Below are 25,635 nucleotides of genomic sequence, written 5' to 3'. Positions count from 1 at the left end.
TATGTATCATAAGCTTTACTACAAAAATGTACACACAAACCTACATGCCATTTTTAACACCTGCCATGGAAGTAGGGATGTTAAATTTCGATTCATTGGCTAATTGAATAGTTGGTGCAATTTGCACCGACTATTTGATTAGCCGATAACAACTGCCATTCTCATTTCAACAATCAATTTGGGTACTGACTTTAAAAATAAATGTTTGTGAACAAATTAATATTAAATTAATTGTCAGTGACATACTGAAATAGTGCTGTAACCACATTGGCATAGGATACTAGAGAGATGAGGTTTCCCAGACCCAAAGAAGAGCTTAAATCTTCTGAATAGGTTCAATTTTATATAAGCTCAAAATCTTGTCTCTATCACCAACAGAAGTTGGTGCAATAAAAGATTTTCTTCATCAACTGTTGTTTCTCTCATACTTTTCTTATATTTGCTATGCACACTAGTGAGGTCCTGATTATCTTACTGCTTGATACAAGTAACTCTTATTATCTTCAGTGGAAATTACTCGTCTTAGTTAAATAAAATGGCTGTGCCCTGATCCAATGTCCATTGAAGTCTCTGGCAGAACACTCTAATTTTGCAAAGAGATTATCCTGATTAGACAAATACTTAAATTATGACTGATTCAAATGAAAACAGTTCAAGAATGTTTCCATACTTAAAAAAATATATTTGAATGCAAGCTGTTAAAGCATGGCCCTTTGGCCCATATGTAACAAAGAAGAAATTAGAAACTGGAGTTTATAAACAAATTAGGTAAAATCACATTCCATTAATGTCAATTGGTATGTTGCCACTAACTCCAATTGAAGCAAGATTTCCTGCAGAATAGCTAAAAGGAACTCTCTTGTTGTTTGCATTACTTTAGTCTTTGGATATACCTGACGTTTTTAGTGAAATAAGTGTCTACAAGTTTTCTTAACTGGATATTTGCATTAAAATTGTAAATATATCTGCTAACATTTAAAACTAAGTACTGTATGGGGAGCTTACAAACTTACCTGGGAAACGACAATCCACACTAATTTTGTTCCTTGCTGCTCCAAATTTAAAAATTTGTGAAAACACATGTTTTTAAGGATACATTATGGAATATTGGCCTGTATGATAACAAGTTAACTGTATACTGCAGGTTTAACTGCAATTGCAGCCTACTTTCAATAAATCTTGATGCAGCAATAGTTTTTAAATGTTACCCTACACAGTTACAATCATTTCACATTGTAAACAAGTACACCACACCCTGGTTTGAGGGTTACTTTGAGGATTGTTGTGTCAAATACTTTACAAAGATATGTATTTATATACAATATTCAATACTGTAAGTGAGAGTCTCTATTTGTTACCCTCAGAGTTCAATCTAGTCTACAGGGACAATCCATAATATATTAAGCTATGTCTAGACTGCAGAGCTTTTCCAAAGGTATCCCGGAAAAGCTCTGCTGCATCCAAGGAATGTGTCAGCTTTTTTGAAACAGTTTCCAAAAAAGTGGACATGGTCTTTTGGCATCCCTGTATTCCTCTCGGTGAGAGGAATAAGGCATGTTCTGAAAGAGGAGTTTTTTCCAAAATTTGGCTCCTTGTAGATGAGCCGAATTTCAGAAAAGCCCGTCAGAAGAAAAGCAGAAAAAGATACTCAAATTGTGATTTGCAATTTGCGTAACTTTTTCTGACTTTTTTCTGCAGTGTAGACATAGCCTCAAAGTCTGTAAGAGACTTTCAAAAATTAGTTTACACGACTAAATAACATATAAAAATTACCATTTGCTTTTATCACTTTCAAGAGTATATGAATGCTGAAAACACAAAGCAGACCACTTATCCCAGTATTAGTCTATTTTTAAACAGATTTTTAAAACATTATTAATTTTATTTTGAAAAGCATCCTCCCTCTTTTTACTTATAACATACTTTCTGCATGACGGAAGTATCTCAAATTAATCTTACCATATAAACATTATAAACATCTCACATAATACATCTTTTAGATACAGAACTCGTGTAATGACTGAAGTATAACTACTCTATGTTTATTACATAAAAGCATATACATAAATTCCAAAGTTTTAATCCCTGCAAAAACCCTTCTAAATTTTACAGGCCTGCCCAACAAGTTAAATATTTAAGCCTTGCTCTCTTTGCTATTTTTTTTTTTTACACAGTCCTCAGACAATATAGGTTTTATTTATTTTTATATAGTAAATTTCCAAACTTTTGCATAAATCCTCGAAGCTTGTTGTCATTTGGCTGTAATGGATGGTATATGGTTGAGTTGTAATGAACCATCTGATTGCCCCTTGCATAGTTATTCCCTAAGGTTTTGCTTTTTGTTTCTGGGAGAGGCATACTGTTCTTTAGTGCATTTTTTGATGATTCACCACCAGAGCTTTCCACTTTTAAGAATGGTTCAAAGCGACTATAAACACGTCTTTCATTCAAATGAGATCTTAAGAACTCCTCTTTGTGCTTTGAGTTTCCAGGTTGGGATGTCATTGTGCTTGCTCTTTGTGGACAACTAGAAACAGGTGCAGTTTCATGAGTAGCATTAATTATAGCTTCTTTCACTTCTTGATACTGGATCTGTTCAGTATTAAATCTTGGAGTGGATGCATCTCCTATAGTTTCTAAGAATGTTTCTCTGGGGCATAAAGTTTGACACTTATTACTGCTTTCATCAAATGCTGGTTTTGGAGACTTAGGTGGCTTGGGAGACTTAGGTGGCTTGGGAGACTTTGGTGGCTTGGGAGACTTTGGTGGCTTGGGAGACTTTGGGGGGCTCAGAGTGACATCCTCTTTACTTTTATGCAAGCTGCCTTGTGAATTGGACGATGTGTTCCTCTTTCTTCTTGGAGAAGTATCATCCTTAGTTTCAGATATTTTAGGCTTTTGGTTCTCTTCCCCTTCCGAAATCAAGGTGTCAGAACTGCTACACAGTCTATAAAATGCAGGAGCTTTGTTTTTTGACAAGTTTTCCTTCTTCTCTGGCATGAGATTCAGAAGTGACCTCAGTTTCTGGGATCCTTTTTTCAGAAAACTTGGAGAATTCTTATTTTCTTTTTTTGAAGTACATTCTTTGCTAGGTTCCTCTCTGCTATCTTCAGCTAGAGCAGCTACAGAGCTTTCCTTTGTGGCAATGGGCCCATTTGATTCTCCTGTGAGATTTGTATCCTCATGTTCTAAGTGGTTGGTAACACTATGAAAGCTTTTAGGGATTTTTATTGTATCCTCTGGGGGCTTTAGGTTTTCTGGCCGCTTAATTCTATGTCTAGTCAATGTGCTGTACACATAGCTGGATGTCTCTTTGTTGACATCATGATTCAAAGTGGACTTGGAGTTGTCAAATATAGGGAAACTTCGCCTTTTTAGTATATTTTCATTTTGCTGGTTCTTAACATTTTCTGCCTGTCGTTTTACAAAGAAGGCTGTGTTTATGTAGATAGATGAGTCTCTTGTGGCAACTGGATATAAATTAGATTTTTTGTTTTCTGCAACCTGCATTCCAGGCTTTTCCAGTTTCTCTGAGTCTGGTGGGACATTATTGCTGACCTCTGTTGATTCTTTGTCAATAACAATTTTCACCACTGGGATGTGATTGGGTGTTCCTTTAGGTGTTTCACTTCCCTCTGAACCAACAATAGTTGAATTTGAAGAACTTGCACAGCTGCTTACTTCCTGCTGTTCTGGCAAAGTTGGCTTAAACACTAATGATGACCTCAGGCGAGAATGAGAATAAAGGGCATGAGCTTTAATATTTTCAGTGGTGTCATAGCCCTCAAACCTGTCACTGATTGCTGATCCATTGCAATTTGTAGCAGCATCCGATTGATCATTTAAGTATGACTCAATCCGCCAGTTACGTAGAAAGGATTTTGTAGTGTGTTCAAGGGTCGGCATCCTCTGTTGGAGATGACGGATATGACTATCTGTTCCATTAAAAGACCTCCTCACAATTGAATTTCTTTCTGCAATATTTATCTTTGGCTGTGTAAACCGATCAGCAAAACTTTGCTGGGGTGTATTGCAGTTGTTTGTATAGCCTCCCTTTAATGAAGATACAATACTAATGCTATCCGATGGCATCTTCCAAGTATTTGATGGATTATTAGCCCGATTAACAGCTCTGTTTAGCAAAAAGTAAGGAGTCCTTTCTGGGTTTTCGCCAGCATAACTATGTCTTTTCCAGTGCTCATTTTTGTCACTGGGTTGATACTGCTGAATTTTATTTTGCCTGTTAAAACCTGGATGAAAAGGTAGTTTGTTGTAGGTTTGATTTCTCAAACCATATTTATCTATTTCATTTACTGCATATCTTCCTCTATTTTTCAAGTAAATGGGATCTAGTTTGTGAATCTTGTCTTGTCTACCAAAAAGATTTCGTTGGCTAGAAACTGACGCCAAAGAAGACTGTGAATGCTGATATGTACCATTCTCCCAGAGGCTCCTGTGACTATTTACCCTAATTAATTCTGGGGCAAATGAACTAGGAACAGAGGAACGGGCATACAGTGTCCTAAACTCTTCATCAAAGGATTCAACCAGTTGTCCTGTGATAATTTGAACCATGCTGAGATTGTTTTTTTCAAATGACCACATAAAGCTGAAAGCAGAACAAATCACAATTAGCAATACTCTAAAACTTTTGTACAAATGCTTCATACCCCCCCCCCCCCACTCTTATTATGAAGGTCTCCACCCAATTTCTGATTTAGGAGGCACATTTTCTCATGCATAAATACTTATTCTTGCAATTAACTGAGGGCACAATTTATGGCACTTAGGTATGGAGAGTCTGACTCAAGTCCATTTGACTTCAGTGAGAGACTTACCATTGATTTCAGCGGGAACTGCATGAAGCACCTAACTATCTAATTGTACTTACAAATACTATGCATTTCAAATTGTTTCATTGCAAGAGTTGGATAGTTAGGAGTATGCGTGCAAATAATTTCGCTAGCAATTAATAGCGTAGGTAAAACTGTAGGTACAATTATTTTGGGATGCAAAATTAGCCCTGAAATTCATTGGTCACATACAAAAATTAAGACAATTGTATGCACTTTTTAATCAAGAAAAGTAATTTGTGCTGTGATATGAAAATAGTAAATTAGGAGTATATATGCAAAAGCCTTTCCATAGTTTTGAATAAACTAAGAGATTGTTTAAAGAAACATTTAGCTTGCTGCAAGCTCAGATGTGAATATATTCTGAACTAGTCTGCTGTGGACTGTTATCCCTGCTGCTACACATTAGAAGTTTTTTAATGCACATCAGTGTAGCCCACTTTAAAAGACGACTAGATCAAAGCAAGTTAAACTTTGAATGTGATTTAGCAGGACACAGGCAGACAGTTAGCATCAGGTAAATCACACCCCAGCTTGCCAATAACTAATTATTGCTGATGAGAAGCTCTAATTAATCCTCAAAAATATGAACACTGTAATTGTTAAGTAAACTCTTTCAGTGAACCCTAAGATTTGGGTCATGAAATCTTTTCATAACACACATAATATTTTGATATTGGAAATCTAGCTCTCCTGTAGTGTGTTCAAAATGACAGAAGGATGTGCCAAACAGCATCTGCAAAAAATGCAACTCCCTCCCACTATAACTATTGTGTCATGTGGCTGTATTAATGCCAATGGAATTAAAAAGTGCTACTCCAGATGGAATCCTATGTCACTGCAAAATTCATTACCCGGCAGATTTCTTTACTTCCCCACACTAATATAACTTTTAACAGGAAGCAAAGGGAAGCCACAGTGCAGACAGGTTGGTGCAGGCTCCCGGAGCAGCTGGTAGAGATATGAATCACTGCTAGAAAGATGCATAGAGCAGTTTTACGTATGTGAGAGAGAATTGTGTGAGAGAATGAGAGACACTGTCCTTCTTGTTCACCTTTGCAACATGCTCATTATGGAGGGGCTGGGCTTTGGTGTGTTTCTGAGGAGGTAGGAGTGGGCAGGCTCTGTCCTGTCAGACAGAGGACAATGGAGTAGCTAGCCTGCTCAGTGAAATGTTCTCACTGTCTTTGTGGAATTCCCAAGTGCAAAAGTTTTAAGTCTCCTTTACACTACCAGAGTAGTATAAAGAACAGCATTGGCCTTTTAAATGCTTATGGAGTTTTAATGAATAGAACCAGTGTACATTTTTGAACTGAAAAAGAAATTCCTATCAAAATGTGCTCCCTGAACTGATTGCTACTGACCCTTTTTGGAGATGGTAAGTAGCCAATACAATATATGAGTTTGATTCCCTGGCTGTCACTTGCTCTTCAGTTGCCTGTGTAACATTGAGCATATGGCTGCGTATATTTCTTGACTAATAACCATAAATAAAGGGTCAAACCTAGCCATATTATTTCCTTCAATGATTTCCTTCAATGCTCCCCACTCCCAATGTCTATTCCCTGTATTGTAACTTAAATACACTATTGAAATAATTGAAGCCAGAGTAATTATATGTTATTTTGACAAATAAAATACACAGAATCTTGTTAAATTTTAAAATATTGAGTGCAGAATTGTTACGTTTTTGGCACAGAATTTCCCCAGGAGTAAAATGTGACACCATGATGTCTTTATTAAAACCAATATTATGTAGATTACATTTGTAACAGATATATGTTTATCTTATGATCCCACGTTTGGTCTTCCTTGTGTTAAAATAATAAACAAAAACTTAAAATAAAGGTATTAAGCAATATGTTAGTGTCTGTTTGTCATGATTGTTCAGTTAATTTGAAAGTCTCTTATTTGTTCAATTAGTTTTGTATTTTTCAGGAAAGATACAAGAAAATGAAAATATAATATAATTACATTAAAAGGTTAACTTAGTGAGCCACATAAAACAGGTTCTATTTCTCATTCATTTTCAATGAAGTTAATAAATGAGCACTTTGTACTTTTGGTTTAAAAAGTCTTTAATTTTAACTAATTTTTAGAAGACAAATTCAAACATAATAATCTTTGTTGCCACAATAGTTACCAACATTTTTTTTAATGGAAGCTTAATTTCAGCAGAAATGGATGATTTAGGCCCCAAAGTGCCAGGTCTTGAAGACTGCTATTTTCCAAAATGCTTTTCTTTGAAACATAGTAATTTTCAAAGTCACATACACACAGACACTATCATCTGAAAGGTATTATCTGCGAAAGATGTCAGATCAGTCAGATTCCCCCTGCACCTTCTTATATCCATTCACTTATGAACCTGTCACTTCTCTCACCACCTTTTACTCATCACATTTGAATTTGATTAGCTGAGTATTACAAAGCATAGAAAACCAGATTGTCAGCTGGTGTACACAGGTAGAACTCTATCAGTCACCAGCTGAGGCTCTAGCCCCATACTGTATTTGAGAGGCTCAGAGAGAGAAATGTTGCAAGAAAAGCAAATAAAAATGTCCAATAAGATGTAAGACAAAGTTAGCCATCCTCTTTTTATCTTACCTTATTTTTACAGTCCTTTTCCAGTTCCTCGTTATGTAAGTTATGCCAATTTATGCTCCTTTGCACATATTCACTTATTTTTATATTGTTAAGTAGGTATAAGTTGGTCTAAGGGAATCTAACCAAGTATAACAGAGTCCAATTTACCTTACCTTATACATCATCATCTCTGAATTTGGACCACAGTGTAGAACACAAAACAGGAAAGAATAAATTAACGATGCATGTATCTGGAGAACTATTACAGATAGAAGTTTAACAGCAGAGCTTATGAAATATACCTTTGTGGCATTTTCTAACATGAATATTAAGATTAATTTAATGGTATGGCAAAATACTGAGTTTCTCATTCCGTTTTTACTTATCTCTTTGAACAAAAGCCAAATTGAGTCAAAATTTGGTCCTATACTATGTTAATTATCCACAAAACTTCTATGTCAGACTTATTAAATGATATGCAATATAAATAATACCAAAGTTAACATACAGTAAACTGACAATGTTCAGAAATAGCAAAATTACTTAGAGACATATTCTGATTACCATCAAGAAAACGTTCTGTTCGCAGCCTTGTATATTGAACTTACCTGTAAGTACCATACATGACTTTTTTACAGTCAACCAGAAGAAATTTCTGTTCCATTTTTCCATAGAATTTTGCCCCTGTCTTGGAATAATAATCTTGTCCTTTTACTGTCCGCACCCTCATATTCTGAAAAAGATTACAGAAGAACTTTAAAATGAGCAAAATGACTTTTGAAATCTATATTTAAGATTCTAAGGCCTGGTACTACAATTTTAAGTATCTGGAAAGTGGTGGGGGGAGGAAGAAAAGATGATTACTGCACAGGGAAACCCCATGCATCATGGATAGTAAGTCCTGACCTAACTTCTCACCTGGGAGCCCTTTCTAGACTTTAAAAGGGTTAACTGTACTTTTATGTCTCTGAGGGTTTGTCTACACTACCACCCTAGTTCGAACTAGGGTGGTAATGTAGGCATACCGCACTTGCAAATGAAGCCCGGGATTTGAATTTCCCGGGCTTCATTTGCATAAGCCGGCCGGCGCCATTTTTAAATGCCGGCTTGTTTGAACCCCGTGCCGCGCGGCTACACGCGGCACGGGCTAGATAGTTCGAACTAGCAAGCCATTCCGCACTATCTGTACACCTCGTTCCACGTTCCATTTAAAAATGGTGCCGGCCGGCTTATGCAAATGAGTCCTCCGGGGCAAGAAAATCCCCGTTCGTAACTCGGGGACTACCTGTACATTCTAGAGTGAGAAGAACATTTCACTTTAAAAACAAACACTACAGGATTCATCTCCTAAGCTGCCACTACATTTACAATTTCCTACATCTTAAACTTGCCAAAATCTTGTATCTTGTAAGAGTTCCTTTAGGTAATATATATTTACCAAATCATACAAATTACAGTAAAGTGTGATTATTTTAATACATTGAAGAACATTTCTGGGAAAACAGAAGTTCACTAAAAATTTTAGAAAAATACCCTAGAGTATTTTTACTCTTTATTCTTTTAAACTATCTCAAGAAATCAGACAGTTCAAGGAGCCTAATGCAGGGGTGTACAATAAGTGGCCCACAGGCCAGACACAGTTCGCCAGGGTTAGTCTCTGGTGGGCCGCTGGTGCTTTATTGACCTGCATGTCTGCAGTTATGGCTTCTTGCAGCTCCTATTGGTCGTAGATTGCCATTGCCGCACCACTTGTTGCAGCTACCATTGGCCAGGAATGGCAATATGCAGCCAATGGGAGCTGCAAGTGGACATACCTGTAGATGCACAGGTAAGTAAAGCACCATCGACCAGTTACCGGCTTATTGCATACCCCTGACCTAATAGCATCTGAAATCATAGAATCATAGAACACTAGAACTGGAAGAGACCTTGAGAGGTCATTGAGTCCAGTCCCCTGCCCTCATGGCAGGACCCAGTACCGTCTAGACCATCCCTGGTAGATGTCTATCTAACCTGCTCTTAAATATCTCCAGAGATAGAGACTCTACAATCAAAACTAGAGGCAACTGCTACCCACAATCAAAATTAGAGACAACTGCTAATGGACAAAGGTATGCTAAATTACCAATTGCTGCTGCTGGCAAGTTATTCCACACTGTGGCTCATTAGCTTGTGTGATACTGCATTATTAAAATATAGCTATGCACAATTGCAACAAATCTTATACAAAGTATGTCAGGTAAGATATAAGAAGTTACAATCTATCAAATATGAGTATTCCGTTTTATATGCATATAGCATTTTTGTGTCTGAAGTTATGAATACTGACTATATACCTGTATTTCAAATGTATGTGCTCATGGGAATACATCCACATGGTAGTTTGCATCTGGTCTAGGCAGCACATTGTGAATGGACTAATCAAGTTGATGGTCCATAAAAAAGTCACTTAGCTTGCACAATACATGATGGAAGAAGCCTGTTTCTGCACAAAGAGCCTTCATAGCAATATTTTAGTCAAAGAATGGGTAATAGTTGCTCCAATGAACCATCAAATAATGCATGGGCATGTGACCCTGTACTCCATTTTATGCCTATAGTTTCTCACAAACACTGAGAACAGTGTTTATACCTTCTCTACATGGAAGAAGGTATAAAAACCCTGAAACCATCTCCATTTTGTCACTTTCCTGCTCTGATTTTTGGACTATGGACTTACACTAACAGAAACATTTCAACCAATGGTCTGAGGACCTTCTAATCGCCTGGAAGTTACCCAAGACTTAGCAAGATAATGGTTTATTCCATCCCAGGTACAAACATGATTCAATAACTTTGCAATGAGTGTATTTAATTGTTTTCCTTGACCATTATAACTCTCTGCTTCTTCTCTTCCCTTCAAAAAACCTGAAAACGAAAGGACTGGCAGGATCTGAATTATATATTGAACTGGTTAAATAGATGATCTCTTTGGATTAAAAGAACCCTTTGATTAAATTGGCTTTAAAAACAACTCATCATTAAGTCTAGTGGTTGGGGGCTCAAACAATTGTTGTGATGTCTAAGGAGACCACATTTCGGACTTATTGTTAATCAGTGTGCTGAGACAAAAGTTTACTTTTTGTTATTGATTTGGTATATTTATGGAAGAATAACAACTGGTGTGGGGTGGATCTGCCTCATTTCCCAGCGATTTGTCTTGAAACTATTACTCTTAGCTATGACCTACTAAGGCATGGTGACAGCTTGCTGTGTATGTGCATTTATCTGCCCACTGAAAGAACGGCTAGAAATCTAGTATAGTAATTGTCATTCTGTAATGAGCACCTGCATAGCACTTTCATCTTCAAAGATCTTTATTAACATTAATTAATCCTCACAATCCTTAACATTAATTAAGCCCCGCTTCTGCTGCTGGCTGCCCTGCTGCTGCCCCATCTGGCCAGGGATCCCTGGGGATGGTGCTCACCCATGCCACTGGACCACAGATTTTGCTGGACAACAAAGAATCTGAGATTTCGGAGGTTCAACCTGTACACTAATTGTTTCATAACAAGCAGCACTGAGCTAAGGTATAGGACACTTTCAAAAGTGCTTTTTCCTTCTCACGGTGTTTTTTTCTTTTACTGTATTAAATGTTTACTGTCAGCAGAGTTATTATAACCATGTTGGTGTGAGGACATTAGACAGACAAGGTTGGTGAAGTAATATCTTTTATGGTATCAACTTCTACTTGTCAATGGGAGAAGTTTTGAAGCTACAAAGAGCTTGAAGTACTAAATAATATTGTCATACTATCATGCTTTTTCACTCAAGACAACTTAGTGGGGCTAAAAAGAAGACTTGGACCTGTAGAAAAGAAGCAAAGGTTTGGGAACTTGAACTTTTTTTTTCTGTCAGGCAGGAAAACACTCTAAGTGAGTTTATTTAGTAACAGTGAATTGACAGTGTATTTTCCTTATACCCTTAGTTCTATTATCTCATCCCCTCCATTCATTACTTTGTACTGATTGTTTCCTCCTTACTGAAAAAACAAAATTAATGAAATAATGGAACTGTAAAGATTAATGCCAGTCATTACCCTGACCAGTTCGACTATTCAGTGTATCCTTTCCCAAACATCACCTGGTAATTTTAATCTTTATTAGACTATGATTTTTCTGGCCAAAAATTGTCTTCTTATATTTCTCTAGGACCTGAAGGCATTTTGAATAATACTATATTATAAATGCTAATAAATAAGAAAATAAATTATAACTTCAGTTCTTAAATATGACTGAATAACTCTAAATTCAATGGAATGTGTGCTCACCTATCTAAGTGAATAGTTTGACATCCTATTTTTATCAGCAGCAAGTCTCCAAGGTGATAGAAAAATATAATGAAAAGAATTTTTCCAAAAAATGTTTCATTTCAGTAGATTATATTTGTGGGGTCTATTTTCATCATACTTTATTTGCTCCCAAGGTGTTTACAAATTATAAAATGTATGTTTAATATTTTACCTAAATAATTTTTTTAAAAGAAAAAATCTGCATTTCAAACATTTTTTATTATTAATCATATTATTGTGGACCTTCTGTAATATCAAGGTATGTGATCTGTGCAATGGCTTTTGAATTAGTTTCTGTTCTGCTATTATGGCCTGGTCTAATGTCCTTTAAAATGAATGGAGAGATTCTTAATGACTTCATGGGACAATAGATCAGATCCTTACTTCTTAGTTTGTAAACAGATGTAATCCCCAGTGAAATTAAGGAGATCTGTGTGCTCCTATCTGATGGCAAAAGTAATACTATATTTTACAAGCACAGCAAAGCATCTATTGAAATATAGCATTGACAAAATATAGTGGATCAGATTCAGCTCTCAAGTTCACATATGCAACTTTCATTGTGGGCATCTGAGGACAGATTTTGCTTAAAGGAAATAAACATAATTCTTTATCATGCAGTATAACAGAAATGTCATCATTTTCTCATCCTTCCATTTCAGTGAAAACATAAAGGGTGTATCAGGAGATAAATATTCCCTGGCAAATTTGTTTTCTCAACAAGCAGCAGCAAGTCTGTTTCTTATTTCTTACATGAGAAGTAAATACAAGTGTTTGCAAACTACGAAGTCTATCACATACCCCACCTTTTATCTAATAAAGCATGATGGTCTGACATCAGCTGAACAAGTTGAATCACTTCTCAGGAATTATAAAACATGTTCAAGCTGTTTAATTTATTTATTATTTTATAATAAGAACTATGTACTTAAATTTAAAAGGAGACAGATTCCAGAGATGCAGTACAGTAATATTAAGTGCTTTATTCTTGGATATTCTGGTTCAATTTTTATTATTCATCTTATTACTTACTTATTACCTGTCAATCACTCAGGAAAAAAAGAAGGCTACACTTGATTCTAGTAAGTTTTTTAAATAATTTGCCTCGACAGTTTTCATTAGATAGATAGCCCTCATCAGCTGAAGGGTCCACACTAGTGTGAACAGAACACATCCATCCCCTGTTGTCCATTCCCAGCTTCTGGCAGACAGGGACTAGAGATACCTTATCTCTGTTCCTCGATAGCCATTGATGGACCTATTCTGCATAAATCTATCTAAATCTTTTTAAAATTCTGTTTAAAAGTCTTGGTCTTCATAGAATCCTCTAGCGAGGAGTTCCACAGGTTGACTGTCCACTGTGTAAAAAAATATTTCCTTTCATTTGTTTGTTTTGCTGCCTATTAATTTCATTTGGTGACCCCTAGTTCTTATTTTATGAGAAGGAGTAAATAACACTTCCTTATTTACTTTCTCCACACCAGTCATAATTTTATAGACCCTATCGTACCCCTCCTCAGTCATCTCTTTTCCAAGCTGAAAAGTCTGAATCTTATTAATATCTCCTCATATGGCAGCTAAAATATTTAGATTCTATCCCTCTACATATGTTTCTTAATGTAGAAAGACAAATATTTCATAAATAAAAGTGAATATAATCATACTGAATATTCACAAGGACAAATATACGGTAAAGCAGTTTATAGGAAAACACTGACAAAACGGAATCCAGTGTCTTTTGGCATAATTTTAAAATAAAATCCAATGAAAGGAAATAACTGTTTGTTTCTTTAAAAAAAGGAAGGCCAATATTTTGGTTTTGTCAGCAATTTGTATTTTCTTTATGCTTATATTTTGCAGGCTAATTTACAAACAAACACAAAAAAACAGATTAAGTCCTCCCAACCTATAATATTCAAAAAAGAATAGCATTATTCATAAAATAAATTACATATTTTATTACATAAAATAAATCATTATTAGCTGTTTCCTTTCCTTTCTAAAAAAAAAAAAAAACTATCGTTGAAGAGTACTACATAAGAGTTAGGTATTGTAGAAAATATGAATTTTACTGTAAAACATGAGCCTTACCCTTAATCTCTGAACTTGAACTCCCTGTTTTTCTGTCATTTTAAGAAAGTGACTGAAGTTGAACTCATCAAGCAGAATATACACAGCAATCCCTCTGGTAGATGCCTCTACAATTTCTCTGAAGATATCAACATCTGTAAACATATCCATAACTATGGCAATGACCTGTTTAAAATAAAAAGGAGAAACTACTATAGTAATTTTGTAAGTGTATAAGATCAAAATGCATGTATTTCTAAGCTCAAAATACATAATATTTTGCATAGTGTACAGTATATAATGAATCAGTATTCTTTAAATGGCAAAAAGGTGTACATTTTTCCCCATCTAAGATAGTTAACATGGAATCGTTTTAAGACAATTTGATCTTATATTTTAAGAAAGTACACTAGTGGTTTACATGCTTATGTTTTATTAGCCGAGTACCACTTGTATGACACGTTTACATATATCAAAGTTTGCCAAAATCTGATCCAATGGTTGTCCAGAAAAACATACCAAAACAAAGAACAGTGAAACCATTACTGTAGTTTGGCTATAGAAAGAGAGAAGTAGGCATTGTTACTGTACAAGGCTCTCAGTCTTCATTTGAAATACTGTTTTCATTTTTGACCACCTGATATAGGACATATGCCCCCACCCAGAAGTGTGGGAGGCAAAAAGAACAATTCCAGCTTTCATCAGATGGGCCTATCCAGCACTTTTAGCAGATGAAACATCCACATAAGTCAGTCAGGGTTTGGTTCAGTAAGAATTGAGAAAGAAATGCTGAATAGAGACCCTTGTTAGGCTTAGCTTACCAAAAACAAACAGATACATCTGAATAAGAAAATAAAATACCTATCTTTGCTCTACTTTGCGCTGGTTAGGCCTCAGTTGGAGTATTGTGACCAGTTCTGGGCACCGCATTTCAAGAAAGATGTGGAAAAATTGGAGAGGGTCCAGAGAAGAGCAACAAGAATGATTAAAGGTCTAGAGAACATGACCTATAAGGGAAGATTGAAGGAATTGGGTTTGTTTAGTTTAGAAAAGAGGAGATTGACGGGAGACATGATAGCAGTTTACAGATATCTAAACGGGTGTCATAAGGAGGAGGGAGAAAACTTGTTTATCTTGGCCTCTGGGGATAGAACAAGAAGCAATGGGCTTAAACTGCAGCAAGGAAGTTTTAGGTTGGACATTAGGAAAAAGTTCCTAACTGTCAGGGTAGTCAAACACTGGAATAAATTGCTCAAGGCTGTTGTGGAATCTCCATCTCTGGAGTTATTTAAGAGTAGGTTAGATAAATGTCTATCAGGGATGGTCTAGACAGTATTTGGTCCTGCCATGAGGGCAGGGGACTGGACTCGATGACCTCTCGAGGTCTCTTCCAGTCCTAGTATTCTATGATTCTATGATCTTTTTGAAAGAAACTTAAAAAACAACAAATAGTCCGGGTGGGAAGCTGGCTGGTAAGTCTCCTGGCCAGAATCTGCCTCTGGCACCCCAGCTCTTCCCTTTCCCAAACCTCTGCCCCCCACTCATCATACCCTCTGCCCGCTTCCTGCACCCATACATCCTCCCAGATATAGAACCCCAATCCCCTGCCCCAGATCACAATGCCCTCCTACTCTAGGTCACAACCCAAACTCCTGCACCCCAGACCTCTCCCCTGGGAGGCAAGCTCCTAATACTTTTTAAAAGTAGAGGCATAGCAATTGGGATTGGGCGTGAGCCAGGAATCAGCTAATCCCCTGCCTCCCCTGTCCCCCACAGAGATAGTACTGAGGGGAACCGGCTTTTAACCCAGCTCCTCCCAGCACCGGCTCCTGCTTCCCCCACCCCCACTTGCTGCCTCTGACAGAAGCAGCAAGCGGGTGAGGAGGAAGTGACTAGTTGAGGCATTAGTCCACTATGCAATAAGCTTTTGCTTATCAGATAATCGTCTAGTTGCTTACATCCCTATTATAGACGGTGATCAAGACTCCTTCCTAAGATAAACTGATTGAATTCCTTGAATCTGTCACTATAAATCATCTTTCTAATCCTTTAATCATTTTCATGCCTCTTTGGTTTATCAAAATCCACCTAGGACCATATTAGCCTTTTTGACCACAGGTTGACTGGGAGCTGATGTTTGATTAATTATCTGCCACAACCCCTAAATTTTTTTCAGAATCACTGCTATTCTGGACAGAGTATTCCATCCTCTAAGTATGGCCTATTTTCTTTGGTCCTATATGTATACATTTACATTTGGTTGTTAAATTTGAATACATTAAAATGCATATTGTTTGCTTACCAAGTAAACTACATTTCTTTATCCCAGTGATCTCACCTCTTAGTGATTTACCACTCCTCCAGTTTTTGTGTTATCTGCAAACTATCAGAGACGATTTTGGATTTTTTTCTTTTTGCAGGTCACTGATAAAAATGTTAGCTACAATAGGATCAGGAATCAATCCCTGAGCCACTCCACAAGAAACACACCTGCTTGATGATGATTCCCTGCTTACAATTGTATTCTGAGATCATTACATAATTTTTTTTCTGGTTTCAAATCTATTAACATCCCTTGCACTTTTGGTTCTTTGCACGCATGTGTCCTGTTTGCACTGCACAGTGGAAGACAGCACTGATTTGAGAAAGTGGAGAAAAGAGGTGCAGTTTTGTTATTTAATTAGAGGTCAAGTCTTGACATAAACACAGAGGATTAACATTTAATTACATATGTTAATTTGTTTAAAGCTCTAGTTGATAGCATTAGCAGCTGTACTTATATTCTGCATCAGCTTCAAAATATTGCATTTATGTTGTGTTTAAAATTGTTTATAAAAGCTGTGACAGACAGGGTATGTCTACACTACCACCCTAGTTCGAACTAGGGTGGTTAATGTAGGCAACCGGAGTTGCAATTGAAGCCCGCGATTTGAATTTCCCGGGCTTCATTTGCATATTGCCGGGCGCCGCCATTTTTAAATGTCTGCTAGTTCGGACTCTGTGCCCAAGGCTACACGCAGCACGAACTAGGTAGTTCAGATTAGGCTTCCTATTCCCAACTACCGGTACACCTCATTCCACGAGGAGTAACGGTAATTCGGAATAGGAAGCCTAATCCGAACTACCTAGTTCATGCCGTGTGTAGCCGCAGGCAATATGCAATATGCAAAGGAAGCCCGTGAAATTCAAATCCTGGGCTTCATTTGCAACTCCGGTTGCTTACATTAACCACCCTAGTTCGAACTAGGGTGGTAGTGTAGACATACCCACACAGACTAGTTGGCGACCATAGTCAGATCCCATTGGGGTCCATGAGGTGGGTGGGCATGAGCCTACCCACATTTAAAGGACCCTCTCCTAACCTATAGGGAGTATCCACGGAGCTCTAAACACCAACTAACTCCAGGGGGACAAAGAAAGAAAAAACAGGGATGGGTGTGAAGGTCAAAGGGCTAACACAAGGTAACTGGATGGGAAAGCGTCTCATTGCCCCTCAAAGGCATTAAGAGAGCCAGCGGATGCCGTCCAGTGGAACTCTGCCCAGGTACATGAACGGACGCAGGAACAGAAGTACGGCAGGTCTCTCCCTCAGCCAACCTCTACTCCATGGTCTTATAAATGGATGCTTTGGTCATAGCCTGGAGGAGATTGACAAAGAGGTTCTGCAACTTGTGGGGCCACATATGGAGTGTGCAACAATTAATATAGAAGGTAGATATGCTGGCCTCTGGGTAAACAGTTTTCCGTTCTTTGAGTAACCAGGGCAAGGGCTGCTACAGCAGGATAAGGAAGATCCTGGGGCCTATTAAGAGCTTGCCAGAAGCAGCAGCCCATTAAGAACCTGCTGGGGCTAATTTGAGAGGCTTCCATTCAGGGAGTAGGGTTGCCAGGTGTCCGGTTTTCGCCTGGACAGTCTGGTATTTGTGGCTCTGTCTGGTAAAAAAAACCCAGAAAATAATAAATATGTAAAATGCGAGGAGCGTGTGGGATAGGGTTGCCAGGTGTCCGGTATTGAATTGGACAGTTTGTTATTTTCGCCTTCTGTCTGGTAAAAAAATTCAGAAAATACCGGACACCTAAAATGTCTGGTACTTTCTGATTTTTTCCTGTCCAGGAGGTGAAAATCTTGGGCTGTCCAGCTCATTACGGAGGAAGCCTGGCAACCCTAGTGCTTACTGGGTTCTGCAGGGGAGCTGTGCAGCCTGGCGCAGGGAAGCAAGATGGCGTGTGGCTGTTGGCAGCCTGTTAGGGACAAAAAGCCTCATCATGCATTTCTTAAAGGGGCCACACTGTGGGTTTTTTTGGTTTTGTTTGGGTTTTGTTTGTTTGTTTGTTTTTTTGCTTAATACTCTCGGGGTACTTATTTTTTTTTGTTCAGTATTTTTTCTGAAACCACCTGGCAACCCTAGAGGGGATTTAAAGGCAGAGTGATTCCCCCCCCCCTTTCTTTTGCTCAACAACTTTGGCCCTATCCCCCATTTTATTTTTGCTCAACCCATTTTTTCCCCCGCAATGTTTGGGATTTTTTGTGAAAGTATCTGGCAACCCTCTCAGGGAGGGCCAAGGACTGGGACTGAAACTGAAGAACTGTGTTGTGGAAAAGTGAAAGAACATGGTCAGGTACTGGGAAGAGTTGGTTGGGGAAGTGGCTCAGGGAAAACCTGCTGCCATTAGGGGTCCCTGGGCTGGAACCTAAAGCAGAGGGTGGGCCTGGGTTCCCACCAACCCTCCTTGCACCACTACAGAGGCCACCCTTGAAGGGGGAGTTTGGGACTACAGAGGATTCACCCAAAACTTGTTTGACCTATGATGCAGATGGCTCAGCAGGCTGTGACCTCGCCTGCAGTAAACGGTGAGTGGCCATAGAGAGCCAATAAGGCAAATATTTGTATAGAAATGAAGAACCCCGAGGCAAGGCAGGAGCCCTGCCACAAATCTCGTCTGCAGAATCTGTGCTAATAGTAGTGAAGCAAGTGGCAAGAAGTCTCAAAACAGTGAGCTCTAGCAAATCATGACATTTTCTGTTGCACAAATGCTGTACAGAATAATGTTATTTTGTGTTAACTGATACATATACTGCTGTAAAGAACTTCTCCATAATCTGAGTAGTACTTAAAAGTATACTGCAGTGTTTACCTATAAACGGTCATTGTAACTTCTGATAAACTTTATAATCCTTGAAAAGAGAAGTCTCTTCTAAAACAAAGAGTTATATTCATTTTGTAAGATGTTCAAAGGTTATTCAAATTTAACAACTGATACTGAATGATTTAAATGGTACTTTCCAGCCAAACACAGCCAGAAGCTTATTACTCCACCTGAAATCTTTACACACTTTTCAAAATTGTTATCACACAACAATAAAAGGTGACCTTGAAGTGAAACAACTAAGCATTTTTCACTGTCAGGGGAGGAAGGCAGTTGGCTGGGTAAGCAAAATTGCTTAAATAAGATAATGTAACTGCTCTCATGGACTCAGACATTTATTGCTATCATTTATGTAGTTCCTCAGTTAGTACTCAAATTAAGAAGCTTGTAATTGTTATAGATTAGGTATACAAATTTACCCACTCCCACACATTTGCTACTGTCTTCTGTATTTTTAATTGGTGTATTGGTTTTCAATAGGTAAGGTCAAAATGACTCTCAGTTAAATCATTATCGACTTATAATTCCACTGAAGTCAATAGTCTCATAATTGTTCCCATTTAAATTAATACTATCATTGACTTTACAGAAGGTATTATCAGACTCATGTATTATAATCTATATTTACACAAGTGAAAGAAACAAAGTGGAATTAGGCTCACAGTACATGAGTTAAACGTCACATTACTTTAAAAAATTACATACATTGAAACAAGTTTGGAATGATAATGAAAAACATTTTCACTGAATAGTGCTTTGGTTTTAGGAAATGAAATACATCATTGTAAAGCAAACTTCTGGTCACTGAATACATTTAAAACTGAGGTCTGTTCTACACAACACATCAACCTAACTTCATAAGTGTCTACACTATAATGTTGCTTCTGCTTATGTATGTCACCCACTACACCAACCTACTAACGTGGGGGGGGGCATTAATTTTTGCAGGGGGTCCACATTATAAATTCTGATAGATGGTTGTAAGCCAGCTCCATACCCGGAAGGGTGGGGCCTCAGGCAGAAGAGGCAGGCATCAGGTAGAAAGATGAGGTTTACTCTAGGCCCACATGCCCCTAGAGAGGGGAGGAAGCTACCAGACGCTTTGAACAGCAATTGACTTCGTGCAATCCCCCAGACCTAGGTCTCGATTACTCTGGGGGTGGGGGAGCAGTAGGGTGGGCTGCAGACAGTATCAAATGGCTTGGGTGGACCAGATTTGGCCCAAGAGCCATATCTTGCCCATCTCTGTACTGCACCTCCACAAGAGATGTAGTGCAAACATTGATATAGTTAGGACAATGCAGTGTGTGTCCCCCCCCCCCCCAGGGTTGATAGCGCAAGCTGTCATTCCCACATGGGGCTAACTGTTGGAGTCCGCCTGCACCACTGGACAGAAACTCTCAGTATGATAAAAGTACCAGAATATATTAATAAATGATTCACAGCTCTCTCCATTAAAAACCAAAATGTATTTCTTTGGTAATGATTTGAATATGGGAAATAATAAAAATAATATACACTTCCATTTAAAAATGAGGAATCCTGTGTCACCGTAAGGACTAACAGATTCATTAGAGGATCAAACTTGTGAGAAAAACCCACTTTGGAATAAATTGGAATGGAAGTTACAGAAGTAGGGGAATATATAAAGAAGTAGCTTGTGTTAATGAAGCTAATCAAGTCAGGGTGGAAGTAGGTCACCAAATACTGTGTGCAATATATTATAGCAATAACCCATGCCAGTGTGTATATGCGCGCTATCGGGTACTGCATGGGTGCCTATTAGACTGTGCATTTTGAGGTAATGCCTATTAATGCCAAGCCTGGAGTGCCTTATTGCTAGAAATTGCCCTTGGGCAAGGGGAAGGGGCTCTGATCCATGCTCCTGGATCTAGGGCAATGTCCTTCCTATGAACTGATGAGGCACAGGTCTTACAGAAAGAATGTGATTATGCAATTAAAGAATATCCTAATGCACAAGTGGCAAGAGGGCCAAATTAAGGTTGCATAGGCAATAGTAAATATATTTCCTAAATTTTGAGTGCTTGACTGTGCAAGCTAAATAAAATTATCTCAATGTAGTAGGATGTTTATGTATTTTTTTAGGAAAAAATAAAAAACAAATGTATTATGTCCAATTATAACAGCCTCCCCTGCCCACCCCCCATCCATTCTGAATCCTCAGCAAGGTCTGAACCTTAGCTTTTGGCACCACAGCAAAATGCTGCTGTTGGAGGTACAGGACTACCCACACAAATGTACAGCACAGATAGGCTGCTATTCCAGAGGGAACATGGGCCACTGGGACCATGTGCTCAGTGTGGAGGATGGTCAAGAAAAGTCTGGCACGAGTATCTTTGCCCCCAGGAGTCAAGGAAACTCCTATCCCACGTGGCAGTTTCAGAAGGGTAGATGGGATGCTGAGGTCCTATGCTAGTGTAAGGGGACTGTTAGCCCCTTACTAAGGGTGTGTCTAGACTACCTAGTTTTGTCGACAAAAGTCCACTTTTGTCGACAAAACAATACCAGTGTCTACACTACCGCGGAGTTCTGTCGACATAACGTCGACAGAACTCCGCGGTTTTGTCGACCCTGGTATACCTCATTTTACGAGGCATAACACTTTCTGTCGACAGAACTCTGTCGACAGAAGGTGTTATTGCCTGTAACACTGCGTCCAGACTACGGAGTTCTGTCGACAAAGCGGCTTGCTTTGTTGACAGAACTCCATGTGTCTGGACGCAAATTGTCGACGGAAGTTTAGTCGACAGTATCTGTCGACAAAACTTCCGTCGACAAAACGCGGTAGTCTAGACGTACCCTATAACTCTGTGGGAGTTTTTGGTTCACCAGCTCCCAGTATCAAAAGAGGAAGGGTCCATGAGACTGACAGACGCCAGAGACAATGGAAAGCATCCAACACTCCAGCTTGGCCTGATTGACAGGTTGGACAGGCCAGTGAGGAAAGTAAGAGGCCAGGTCCCGTCCTACCTGTGAGCTGTGAATTTTCTGGGTCTCTGGGAGAAGAGAGAGCCCAAGGAGTGCAAGCTGTGTGGAGAGGCAGTCCTGCAGCAACAGAGCAAGGCACACACAGCCCAAGGAGTGCAAGCTGTGTGGAGAGGCAGTCCTGCAGCAACAGAGCAAGGCACACACAGCCCAAGGAGTGAAAGCTGTGTGGAGAGGCAGTCCTGCAGCAACAGAGCCAGGCACACACAGCCCAAGGAGCGCAGGCCCTGTGTTGAGGAGCAGACTGGCAGTGATCAGAGAGCCAAAGGGGACAGAGAAACAACACAAGGAGCTGGAGACTGGCAAAGCAGCACAGCCTGCAGCTGGATGTGGTGAGCTGCTGGGACCAGCAAAGTGGGGGGAGAGGCTCTGGGCAGAGACACACCACCAGCCAAGAGGCCCTGCAGGCCAGACTGGGAGAGGGGTCCTGCCACCTAGAGCCTGAGGCCATGTGGTCACTGCCAGAGCAAGTGTGTCCAGCCTGCAGCCCCCCTGCAGCACAGCCAGGAACTATAAGGGACCTATAAGGAACACTGTGAACTGTCCTTACACTCTGCAGACTGCTGTTCAGATGATCCCATGCTACAGAGCAGGGCTGTGTGTTCTCATTTAACCATTCTCATTTTTTTCTTATTCTTTTCTCTTTAACCAGTTGAAGTTTAATACATTGTATTTGCTTTGAACTTTATGAAATGATCACTGGGCCAAGAAAGCATGCAGTGTGAAGAGAGCACTCCAGAGTGGGGAGACCCTATCCCCTGCCCCAAGTGACTACAAGGTTGGGGATTAAGCCCCAGGAAACCTGGGCCTTGTTGGGGTTTCGAGGACTCTGATACTCAGGAGAATGGAAGGGGAGCCCTCAGGATCAGGGACGCCATGGAGTAAAGGAAGTGGGAGCGGGGACTCAGATCCTTTTGCTGGTCCATTTCACCGGGGTAGCTTAGAAGCCAGGAAAGTTTCCCACAATAGCGGGACCATTCCCCCACTTACACTAGGTTCAGGTGATGAAGTTAGAAGGAAGCTCAGACCCTCACCACAAGTGCTACAGTAGATCACCATAGCTCCTAGATATTCTTAAAGCAGCATATGCATTTGCTACTGTTTTAGTGACAGCAGAAGTTTCAGTTTCTTAGAATGTTTTGATTCAGTTGCTGTTTTGGCAGGTTGCAAAAGTTTTCCTACAAACAACTAAAACTGAGTAGCACCGTGGTCCCCAACATGGTGCCCGCAGGCGCCATGGTGCCCGCGTGGGCATTTGCATGCGCCCGCCAGGTGCTCGGGGCGGGCCTGGCCCCGGCCACATGGCGCGGCGCTTGCGGGGAGTGTCGGCCCCGGGCGCGCGGTGCTTGTGGGGGAGGGGGGAGCGGTGGCCCCGGGCGCGTGGCTATGGGGGGGCCCCAGCCCCGGGCACGTGGTGCTTGCGGGGGGGGAGGGGAAGTGCCGGCCCTGGGCGCGTGGCGCTTGCGAGGAGGGGAGGGGGGGAAGCGCCAGCCCCGGGTGCGCGGCGCTTGCGGGGGGGAGGGGAGGAAGCGCCAGGCCCGGCCCCAGGCGCGTGGCGCTTGGGGGGGGAGCGGAGGCCCCGGGTGCGTGGCTATGGGGGGGCCCCCCGGCCCTAAGCATACAGCTATGGGAGAGGCCGCCCCCGGGCATGCGGCTATGGGGGGCCACCCCCAGGCACGCAAGTGTCCCCACCCCCTGGCGGGCGAACGGCCACGCCCCCTGGCGGGCGAACGGCCACGCCCCCTGGTGCCCGACAACCTCAAAAGGTTGGGGACCACTGGAGTAGCAGATTGTTACCAGCTCCCACTAAAATATATTAATGTTGTTAAAAGTATACCAAAATATATAGGGTGCCCAAGTCAGTGTTTTGAGAACCTTACATTTTATTTTAAATTTGTATTTTTATACATAAAAAATTGTATTTTAATTTACAAGCTGTTCAAGTGAATATTTAAGTATATACACACTATACTTTTTGATAATTTCTTCAAAGAATTAACAACAATTACAGCATGCTATGCACCAATCTCTTACCAAATTTCAATTTTGAAGCTGCTATGGTATTAGAGAAACTAACAAACAAGCAATCCTAAAAGCTGAAACAAAAGTTCATAGGGATTGGATTTTTAGTCCATTATATGCTTTTTGGCTAAAAAGATTGAACCTCTTGGCATTTGTTCCTTCTTCTCTTCAGTACACACCTCTTGTTGATCAGTTAGCATTTAGATTAAAATTAGCAGGTGTTTCTCTCTTACAATTCTCTTTTTGAACAACTTGTCATTAACCTTTCAGATTTCAGTTTGGTATTTTAGTTAAAATTACATATTCCCTGTTAATGTTATTTTTCAAAAGCTGATTTCAGTGAAAGATATATTATTAAAATAAAAAAAGAATTTTACTGTATTACTATAATATAGGTCCCAGTCCTGGAAATATTTATGCATCTGTTCAACTTTACTCCTGTGAGTTGTCCCTATTGATTTCAAACTGGGAAGTTAAGCATGTATGTGTTCTCAGAGTGGGGTTATTTCAACTTGAAATGGAATGTCTAACTTTCAGCATATTAATGGGAACACTGAAGTCAACATGGCTTTTAGCTCTTGTACTTGAAGATAGTCATGTGCTTATGTACCTTGCTGAACTAATATCATAGTTCTAAATTTTTGCAACACTTTGGAGGGCAGGATTAGAATTCAAAATAATCCTCACAAATTGAAGAATTGGTCAGAAATCAAGTCACTGAAATTCCATAAAGGCAAATGTAAAGTATTAGGGAGGTGCAGCCAGGCAGCCCACCCCTTTCTCAAACAATCTTGCTTGCCCTCTGAGACGTCTGTCTGTATACAGAGCAGAGAAGGAACAATAAGAAGATCAGCATAGCCATTAAGCTTTGATCTGCTTTGACCAGGATATGCAAGCTTCTGACTCTGAGTAACGATTAAGGAAATAAGCTAAGCTCGAGGCTGCAAGAAGTGTCGGCTGGCACCTATGTTGATTCGAACACACAGTCCCAGGAAGAGGAATTTCCCACTGAGAAAACAATGTCCAGTACTTCAAAATTTAATCATCTCAATTCTCTCTTACAAGTGTAAATTAAGTTCACAACTTCCTTGTAAGAATTGGTCTCACAGCAGACAGACCAGCATCAATTGGCATTACAGATAAGAAAGAGAAAATACGTGACCCACTGGGTATATAAGTTGGGCCCAGCACACACTCACTTTGAGTGTCAAACTACCATTTACCTGCTGGTCGGGTTAGGTGTTTGACCTCCCGAGGTCCACGGGGACGCCCACCTCGTATTTTCGTCTTTCCGAGGAATTGAGGGACCGATCCTGGCCTGACACGCTGGGACCGAGTGACGCAGAAAGGGGTAAAAATTGTACCTGTATGTGTCCTTTTGTTTTAGTGCATGCATAGAATAGAGCTCTTTAAAGATTAAGCTGTCATTTGGTACCATTATTTTCTATTTCCTATCTTTATTTTCCTTGTAACCATTTTTTTAAGATCTATCTATCTATCTATCTATCTATCTATCTATCTATCTATCTATCTATCTATCTATCTATCTATCTATCTATCTATCTATCTATCTATTTGCCAGCAGTTAAGAAATAGAACAATAGCCATTGCAACCAC

At 39.7% G+C, this 25,635-nt stretch overlaps 1 protein-coding gene across 2 annotated transcripts in view; it reads right to left on the bottom strand.

Moving 5' to 3' along the window:
* Window positions 1-2,021: 2,021 nt before the first annotated feature.
* The window catches only part of SACK1B (scaffolding CK1 anchoring protein B), a 60,519-nt gene continuing 36,905 nt past the window's right edge, over window positions 2,022-25,635 (bottom strand). For both annotated transcript variants that reach the window (XM_075923631.2, XM_089777086.1), the window contains 3 exons: window positions 13,864-14,028; window positions 8,048-8,172; window positions 2,022-4,609 (listed from right to left, as the gene is read on the bottom strand). In XM_075923631.2, the coding sequence (XP_075779746.1) occupies window positions 2,194-4,609; window positions 8,048-8,172; window positions 13,864-14,028 (2,706 nt within the window). In that variant the 3' untranslated portion in view covers window positions 2,022-2,193. The remainder of the gene's footprint in view (window positions 4,610-8,047; window positions 8,173-13,863; window positions 14,029-25,635) is intronic.

Source organism: Pelodiscus sinensis, chromosome 3 (genome assembly GCF_052426305.1).
Source record: "Pelodiscus sinensis isolate ZL-2025 chromosome 3, ASM5242630v1, whole genome shotgun sequence".
Taxonomy (NCBI): Eukaryota; Metazoa; Chordata; order Testudines; family Trionychidae; genus Pelodiscus; species Pelodiscus sinensis.
The sequence above is the reverse complement of the archived record's forward strand: the minus strand, read 5'-3'. Positions and strand labels throughout refer to the sequence as shown.